The sequence below is a fragment of the Bos taurus genome, chromosome 1 (assembly GCF_002263795.3).
Source record: "Bos taurus isolate L1 Dominette 01449 registration number 42190680 breed Hereford chromosome 1, ARS-UCD2.0, whole genome shotgun sequence".
Classification (NCBI taxonomy): Eukaryota; Metazoa; Chordata; class Mammalia; order Artiodactyla; family Bovidae; genus Bos; species Bos taurus.
The window spans coordinates 125,866,411-125,875,612 of NC_037328.1; the positions used below are offsets into that span (position 1 = coordinate 125,866,411).

Sequence of the window (9,202 nt, forward strand, 5' to 3'; positions counted from 1 at the left end):
AAGGACCATGACTGGGAGAGGAAGTAGATTATTAACGACAACACAAAATACCAACCTGCAAGGACACATACCAACAGATCTATGCAGCCAGAGTGAATAGGGGATAGAAAGACACTTCTGCATCAGCTGATAAATAAAAACTTCAAAGAGACCCAGGCTCTTTAATAATAAGCAGAAATTCACAAAATAGAGAAGACACAGAAGCCAGGAGGCAGACAGAGTATGGAGAACTTTCCCCAAAGGACAGCAGCACATACTATACCTACAAGGAAATAAACTTAGCCGCCGTACCTGGCATACTGAGAAAGCAGAGCAGCTGGCTCAGCAAACCCTGCACCTTACTCCTTGAGTTGATTGTAACTTGACCTCCTGCTTTTCTATACATAGACTCTCCCTCTCTATTATACACAAAGCAAATGCAGAAGGAAGTTCAGAAGGAACTGGTAGTTTCAGAAGGAAGGGAACATTGTCATCAGCAGAATTCGCCAGCATCCTCGTGCTGAGGACAAGGAGGTCAAGCTCTCCATCCTCACGCAAGACTGTCTGACCTGTTCTTATGGGAAGGGTTCCTCCAACAGCACAGGCTAAGTATACATAAAGTTATAGAAAATAACTTCCTGAACTTAAGAAAGAAGTAAATATTCAGCTCAAATGGGCTTGATGAATACTAGACAAAACTAATAGAAAGGGACCAGTTCCTATGGAAGCTTGACATTTTGGTTTTCATAAAAAGAAGATGGGGGGATGGGGGAGAGAGTAAAACAAACCAAAAGAATGAACAAATTAGTTACAGGGAAAGAAAAATCCAGACCAGAAGTTAATAAAGCAACATCCATCCTGAGCAGGATTGGTCCCAAGTGGTCTCAAGTCCAACTGATGACTTGGAGGACCTTGTCAATCACTGGCAGCAATCATGGAGGATTATTTGTCATGTATGCACTCGCTGCCTTTGAATTCAGCATACAGAGTACACTTGTTTCCCCAGGATGTCTGTGATTTAATGATAGTTACACATGATACCCTGCACCCACTTTCCAGGAACTTGTAGGTCACCACTGTTAATCCCCTCCTATAATTAAATATTTCATCTCTGTCTCTGGATGCAGGACTCACTTCGTGGCAAACAACCTGTGTAGTTGGTGGGCCCCATGCTCAGAACTGCCCGGGCTTGGTTTAATTCTCTGCTGCTGCAGAGTTGAAATGCTTCATCTTTTTTTTTTTTTTATGCTTTATCATTTTTTAGCAAGAGACCCCACATTTTCATTTTGCATGGAGCCTCACAAATTATGTGGCTGGCCCTGTCTGGAGGGCTCACTGCCTCAAGGTGCATTTCTATCAAGACTTGTCTACACACTCGGGATGGGAGCCATTACCAAATGGCTCTGAGTATAGCTTTTGTTACAATGATCGTTTTCACCCTCATTTACCTGGCAGGGTGACTGTCATCAACCTGAAAGTTCAAACAGCCCCCAGACACTTCTGACGTCCGATTACAAATAACTGGTTTGGTCAAAAGTTAAGCTTTGACCTTGGCCATCCTCTATCATCCTGCCAGGTACACAGACAGGCCCTGTTTCTTTAAGGCTCCTCTCAAGTTTATAAACAATCCCACCCCCTCAACACTGGTTCATAAAGTTTCCCATTCTACGAACTTAATGTGTTATTCAGAACCTAATGATTTCCTTAGCATAATTTGATGAAGGGTGTGCACAACTGCATCAGATGTAATAAAAGTCAAGCCCTGTAATTTCAATTATTAAACACTTGTACTGGAGCCTGTACCCGAGGAGCTCAGTGGCTCGTACTTGAACTGCCAAAGTAGCAGCTGGGTTGCCAGAAAGAAGGGACGGTGCAGAAAACCAGCCTGTGTTCTCAGCCATGACAGATTTGTAAGGGTCCTTCTCAAGATGAGTGACCAAAGGGGTCTATAGACTGTACATTTACCTCAGGACATCTCATCACATGGCTGAAATCATTCCTCAGATTGCAACTTTTGTTTTCTACATGTCCACCTTGGATCCTGACACAGAACTGTCACCAGCTCTGATAGATTCATCGCCCACACGCTCTCAGAGGCCTGAGAAAAGTGTCCCTCCCCACACGCCCATTTGTTGGTATGTTAATAAAAGCATGCTCTCTTCCAGACCTCGAGACAGTGCAGAAACACACTTGTATGTGCAGGAGGGTATGTGTGCTATGTGTTGGGAGGGAGATGAAGGAGGTCAGGGGAGGCTGAAAAGTGACACCTTGTCCTTATTCACAACTACAGATAAGACACGCCTTCTTACTTCCCTCTTAGTCTTTCTGAAGTCATCTCTAGAGACTGGGTTTCAAACAAGATTTTTATTTCATTGCTCAGACCCAGGGTATATTCATTTAATGGCCTCACTTAGATTTACATTCATTTCAGACAGGGAAATTCAGCCACAACTCTCCTGTGTGCAACAGAAATCCTGGACAGAACTGGCCACAGCCTGCATGGGGACAGGCATCCTTTGTCTCATCCAGCATCTACAATAGGACCCAATTCCTGCAAGTAACTATTCCCTGCCCGGGTGAAATTCACAGCACTCAGGACGGAAATAAACGTCACAGGCTTCTAGCTGGTGAATAGCACAGGAAGCTCAGCTCGGGGCTCTGTGATGACCTAGAGAGGTGTGATGGCAGTGGTGGGAGGGAGCCTCAAGAGGGAGAGGATATATGTATACATATAGCTGATTGACATTGTTGTACAGCAGAAACTAACACAACATTGTCAAGCAATTATACTCCAATTAAAAAAAGAAAAACCACAGGCTTCTGCAATCATGAACAACATCCCAGCCCTCCCTTAAGGTATCAGGGCAGCATTTATTCTGCAGATATGTTCTGATCCCTGCCTTTTATCTTGTTCATGGAAAAAACGAAGAATAAAAGTTGAATTCCTCATTTGGAAACTTTTCTCTCTCCCCATTCAGAAATTCTAATTCATCAGAGGGAAATGTTGGTCTATACACAGCAACACCCCCCTGCCCCCCAGGGCCCCTCAACAACCAGGAAATCTTGAAAGTGTTCCTAGCGCCTATGCCTCACATTTAAATAGAACCTAAGATCCACTCTCTTTAGCAAACTTTGGTGAACAGCCTGGCACTTTCTCCAGGTAATTCATTTTCCCACTCTTCCCCTTCTGAGCACTTTCAAAATTGGATAGTTACATATTTCACTCAGTAAGTACTTATCAAGTACCCACTGTGTAGTAGACATTGAAGGGAATAGGATTTGCCCCAGTCCCCGCCCACAAGGTACCCATGGGTCAGTCTGAATGAGGCCTTTGAGTGCCTCTGAGCTCCTTGAAACTCAAGCACCCAGCCTGGGCTGCTGCCTTTTTCCAAACTCATATTTGTTGGCTAAATGCACTAAGGAGACTTCGTTTTACAAATAGAGCTTTCTAATTAGCAAAGGCATTCCAAAGTCAAAGGGGTAAGTCAGGTGTGCTATGGGTTGAACAGAATTTGAAAATAAAAATCACTCTGATAACCTGCTCTGAAGAATACCTCCTCCTGCTGATGGACTTATTGCCAAGCTGAGAACAGTGAAAAGAACCTCTTTCACGTTTGCTGCTTCAGAAATGGTCCCAGCTTAGTTGCAATCTGTTGTGACATGAGATTGCGAGCACCAGGGACTGACCAAGACTGATTAACGCCCAAAACTGCTTCCCTCCTTCTCAGACCTGTGGAAGGTGAATGTCACTAATACGATGATCTCGGCTCTTAGTAGGAACACCACCTGTCTCACTTTCCTAGAATGCAGCGAGGTATAAATCTCCAGGAGCAACAATTCACCCTGTCAAATTACAGAGCCCAAGAGCGGCAGAGTGGAGCAAAGCAGCTGCTACAAAACAAGAAAATTACAGGCAGAAGCTCCGTTCAAGCACAGCAAGGGGAGAACTGTTGGTGTTCAGCTCAAAATTTCATCTGAGCAGAGACCACGAATGTGCTGCAGGCTGCCAAGCCTCTACGTGACATCTCATATTTTTTAAACGCAAGATCCAAAAACATCGCGATTTCATTTTAACACAATCAAAGTCCAGAGAGAAGAATGAATTCCACTGCTTAAAAATGCTTCACTCGAAAACTAAGCATGAATTTTACTGTGATTAAGTGAAAAGAGTTGATTCTAATGCCACATGAAATTTGTTTTTAAATGGTTCTTTTATTCAGAGCGGTTGCTTTTTAATGATGTTGTCTTAATTTTCTGCTAAACCTGTTTCATCTCTAGTCATCCAACATTAATATTTATTTTGTTCATTTACTTTTAAAATATTCTTAAAGCTGTTACAAATATTCTACTGCTGCTGAAGATAATTCAGCATAGGCGCTACCATGAAAATATCATAGAAACCATGATCAATGTGTTATAGCTGTAATCTGGCTTAATAAACACAACACTATAAACAATTTTAGTAAATTAAGAAATATCCATTCTAGAATGTGTTATAAAATCAACTGCTGAATACATCCTTTTTTTAACCTCTGTGCTTCATCCCGGAATTAACAGTGTAGATAGATTTCACATTGTAATGAAAATTATACTTAAAAATCATCTTGGGTTAAAGTATTTCCCATGTACATATTCCTTTCCATTCTATTTTCCTTAAAATAAAACCCTCAGCATTTAACCTATACAGATTGGCTTGCACAAATCTCACAATAAATTACAGTAAAATAGCTATGATGAACTTGAACTTGTACCGTATTTAATGTAATATATAACTACACTCTGGTTCCTATTTAGGCTTCATAACTTTATATCATAACACAACATTCTACAGAATGCTTCAGTACAAATGGGCTCAGGACGGCAGCAACACCATTACCATTACAGGAAAACTGCAATGGTTTTTTTCCCCTAGAAAATACCAAATCCCAAAATCCAACCTACTAACTCATAATTCACTTTCATTTCTTCTTCCCCATAATTTGCTTTCATATCTAAAAGAAGCTCTTGGTTGAAGCCTTATAATGTCAGAACATTTAGCTACTTCACAATTTTACTTTCAGGAAACATGATAAAGAAAAGCAATGTGCCCCACAGGCATCCTAAGTAAACTATTATTAATTCACATTCTCTTTTCATTAATTTGGCTAGGAAGCCGGGAATAGGGGGGATAGCCTGTGGGCGCCCTTACAGTTCTCAGATCAAAAACTTCCCTTTTCATATGCCTCCGTGGACTGTGTCAGAGGCAGAAACACTCCAAACTCAGATACTTGCGTCACTTTTCTAACCAAGGAACTTGTTGACTACCATTGCCAACAAAACATTCACACTAATTTTTGAGGTTTGTGTTCACACCATCAGATGGTTTTTGAACTATATACTTATCTTCTAAGAAAAAATTCTAAGACCAAAACATCGGTCTCTGGTTCAAGGTTTCTCAGTGTAACTCCAGGGTAATCAAAACCAAATGCCTTCAAACCCTCAAGGGGTTACTTCTTCCTTTCTGTGCCCCAAGTGGAAAGTAGTGCCATGCTTTTTCCTCCACTGCCCTGCTTGTTTTTTGCCTTTAGAATTTGAAGATGTGTTCCCATTCCTGGGCACTGGACAGGCTACAATTTACCTGGGAGAAAACAACTCCAAGGTAGGGATCAAGGAGTCAGAGGCTGCTCCCACCCATCTTAACTGTTTTCTAGGAAACAGATGGGGGGAAAGAGGGTGGGAACAAGGGAAGCAGATTCTGTCTGAAGCTGCACAGGACAAGGAACACAGGTAAATCCAGAGTAATGGAGGCAAATATTTTTTAAAAAAGAATATTATTTATTCTCTTCTTTATTAATACTCATGTATGACCTTTGCTTTTTACATATAAGTCTACTTTATAAGAATGCCTCCTTGGTTTAGCATGCCCAATGGGGCTTTCCCTCCAGGACCACTTTCTCTTTCTCCACCCACCCCTCCCCCCACATCCAAAGACTCTTCTACACATTCACAGATACCACGAAAATTTTGTAAACAAGATTTGCAGTTACCCGATCTTGATTTAATCAACATCCCACTTCAAAATGGAAGGCAGGTAGGGAAGAGGGGAAGAAAGGGGAAGAAAAAGGTAGAGGAGAGAGAGAAGAAGGGCAGCTGTGGTCAGAACTTTCAAGTCGCCTTTTCTGAGATGTGTGTGCATTGTGGCTATTTCTTGAAATTCCATGACTCAAAACATTGACAGCAAGTGCCTGTGTATTTATATTATGTATCTATAACAGAATATGTGGGCTTCCTCAGTTTGGATCTGGGCTGATTTTGTTGAAACACACCACAATCCTTCTGTGGGTGTCTCCACAGGGAGTCAGGTCTCCCCGGAACCCCTCTCAGAGTCGGGGTTTCCGGAGCAGGGTCTTGCTGAGGTCTTTGACCTCCTCGGGGCTATTGACCCGCTCGTAGCCCAACACGGCCATGGGCTGGTAGCAAAACTCCTCCACCTGTTTGATCTGCTGGAAGGTGAGGGCGGTCCGCCAGGCGTTGGCGGCCTGTGTGGCGTTGCGGGCTGACACCACAAAAGGCTTGGAGGAGGAGCCTGAGCCACTAGTCATGTTGAGTGCAAACTGCTCCATTTCGGGGCTCACCAACAGCCCCACAAAGTCGTACACCCTCCGCAGGGTTTTGACGGGGTCTCCCACCAAGTCCTCGTACCGCACCACCAGGTAATGGCCCTGCAGCCAGTCAGGGGGCTGCAGGGCCGTCTGCAGTGTCTTGGCCATGCTGTTGCAGATGACCTCCATGGCGCCAAGCGCGTGGTAGTCTGCCGGCCCTCCCATGCTCTCCTTCTTGACGCCCAGTTTGTGGCCGGGGGCCTCCAGGAAGGGCATGCGGTGGGCTCGCGGGTCCCGGCTGCGCACCACCTGCAGGCTTTCACGGATGAGACCGTGGCGCGAGCGAATGCGTGAGCTGGCCACAGCGCGGGGGTCCCGCACCAGATGAATGACCTTAAGGTCCAGAGCCGGGTCTCGCAACAGTGGCGCCAATACCGCCACGTCGAAGACCCGAACGCCCTTGATGACCAGCGTGCGGTACTTGCGGCACTCCTCCTCGAAGCGCGCCAGGCGCTGCGGCGGGCACTTCTTGCACACGCGGTCGTCCACCAGTCCCACGACCTCCTTGCGGTAGGCGGGGCACAGCGGCGAGGAGCACACCACCTTGTTGGTGGCCGCACCGAAGATGCCCAGAGTGGTGAGGTTGCGCCCCCCGCTGCCGGCGGGGCTGTACAGCTGGAAGACCGAGAGGTCGCAGCGGTAGAGAGCGCTCAGCATGTCCCGCGCCGCCCCTTGCAGGGAGACGGCGTCCCCTGGGTACAGTTTCTGCCACACATGCCACACCGGCTCGTAGAGGAAGAACACTTCGGGGTTCTGGTTGAAAAGCTCGCCGAAGAAGGACGAGCCTGAGCGCCACGTGGTGAACACGTACACCAACTGCCTCTTGTCCCCGCCGCCCCGAGTGCCATTACCTGGAGGGGCTGCGGCCCTTGCCGCCCCGGCCGCGACTGCCGGAGCTGCCTGGACTGCGGCGACGGGAGGGCGGTATGGGGTCCGGGGATCCAAGCGGGTGTGTGCGCGGGGCGGCACGGCTGGAGGAGGTCCTGGACGCCCCCAGCCGCCCGAAGCCGCCCCCGCCCCGGCACCCAGCGACCCGTCGGGGCTGCACTGCTGCAACGGCTCCTTGTGCCACTTGTAGTCCAGGAGGTTGAGCATGGTGAGCACCAGCAGCAGCGCGTAGCCCGCGCAGAGCACCAGCGCCTTCCTGCGGAACACCTTCATTCCGAGCGGGGACGCAGGCCAGCGGCGACCCAGGCGCCGGGGCCACGGCGGGAGCAGGGCGCGCGGCCCGGCGGCGGGCGCGGCTGGGAGCAACCCGAGGGGCGCGCCCGCGGGTAGAGCTCGCGGCGGGCTGCGGCTCATCACAGGCACAACCCGGGCCGGCAGCGCGGCGGAGGCGGCCCTGCAACCCGGGAGGGGGACTCAGCGGCCCCGCTTCGGGCGCTGGGACTTGGGCCGCGGCTCCGAGGCGGGCGCGGCAGCAGCGGCGGCTGGTCCCCGGCGCCCAAGACTGGCTCTCCCATGGCAGCGGCTCCGAGAAGGACCTGCGAGGGGAAGCGGAGTAAGCCGGTGCGCCCCAATTCTCCCGCCAGCCGCCTCCTCCCGCTAAGTAACGCCCACCCTCCGGTCTGCCTGGCTCCCCAGCTCACCTGGAGCCGCGGGCGCGCCCCGGGGCGGCCCAGGAGCACGGCCCGGCGTTCAGTCCTGCTGTCACTCGTTCCTCGATTTCTCGAGAGCTGTTTTCCGCCTGGGATCCCCGCGCCTCCGAGGGGGCCGCGCGAATTGGCAGCCCAAGCCTTGGGCAGACTTTCTGGGCAGCGGACGCCCTGCGGCTGGGGAAGGGAAACTTTCACAGGGCCCGGAGCCCTGCTCTGTGCTCTGCCGAGTTCAGTGCGCCCGGCTCCAGCGCCGTCTCCGCCGCCCTCTCGGGACTGTAGCTTCCTTCCTCGCTCTGGGGGGTGAAGCTGGCCGAGGGAGATGGGGGCGGGGGGGGCTTATACTGGACCCGGTTCACGGCAAAGCAGCTCCGCCTCTCTTGCTCTCAGTCTCTGCGCCCCGAATCTTCCCATCTGTTTAGCGGTGGTAGATGGGGCGCAGCGCGACCCTGCAGCCGCGGCGGCAGGAGCCGCTTCTTCCATCACCAGGAGGATGCCCTCCGGGAGGGCATTGCCGGCAGCCCCCGCCGCTTCTCAGCCTCCGACCGGCCCGGAAACCCCCTACATACACACAGCTCTAGGCAAAGGAACTGGGGTCTGCAGCGCTGTCTTGCCCGTCCCGCCCCCGGCACCAGGCTCTTCTGACCAACGAGGAATCCGGGCAGAGAAAACCCCCGCCGCAGCAGCAGCCGCCGCGCGAAAGCAGCGCCCAGGAGGATGCAGCTACGCGCCTCTCCCTACGCCGAGCGGCTGCAACGCGCTCGGGCCAGCCTCTGCGCGGCTCCTGTCAGCCCGCGCCGGGTTGGTGCGCGCCGCCGTCTGTCGCTGCGGCTCCTCCCCTTCGCCGTGCCGCCCGCCCCCTCGCAGCGCCCAGCTCCAGTCGCCGCCTTGGGGGTTGAAGATGCGGGGCCCGATTTACAGCGGCGTCGCTTGGGCCTCCATACGCTCGGCTGAGGCCGTAGCCATCCTAGCTCCACGCACCAGGGT

The 9,202-nt window shown here is 50.4% G+C and overlaps 1 protein-coding gene across 2 annotated transcripts; it reads right to left on the minus strand.

The window, feature by feature from the left end:
- Positions 1-4,171: 4,171 nt before the first annotated feature.
- Positions 4,172-8,967, minus strand: CHST2 (carbohydrate sulfotransferase 2). Of its 2 annotated transcripts, XM_005201895.5 has the most exons (2): positions 8,210-8,967; positions 4,172-8,104 (listed from the first exon to the last, which is right to left on the minus strand). In XM_005201895.5, the coding sequence occupies exon 2, from the start codon at positions 7,920-7,922 to the stop codon at positions 6,339-6,341; it is 1,584 nt and encodes a 527-aa protein (XP_005201952.1). In that variant the 5' UTR covers positions 7,923-8,104; positions 8,210-8,967; the 3' UTR covers positions 4,172-6,338. The 2 variants fall into 2 exon arrangements, with proteins under 2 accessions (XP_005201952.1, NP_001107241.1); NM_001113769.1 differs by lacking the exon at positions 8,210-8,967 and having other exon boundaries at positions 4,172-7,922.
- Between the last annotated feature and the right edge of the window lie 235 nt (positions 8,968-9,202).

Bases quoted from the DNA above. Each gene is read 5' to 3' on its own strand.
- CHST2 (XM_005201895.5), bottom strand. From the start codon at position 7,922: ATGAGCCGCAGCCCGCCGCGAGCTCTACCCGCGGGCGCGCCCCTCGGG.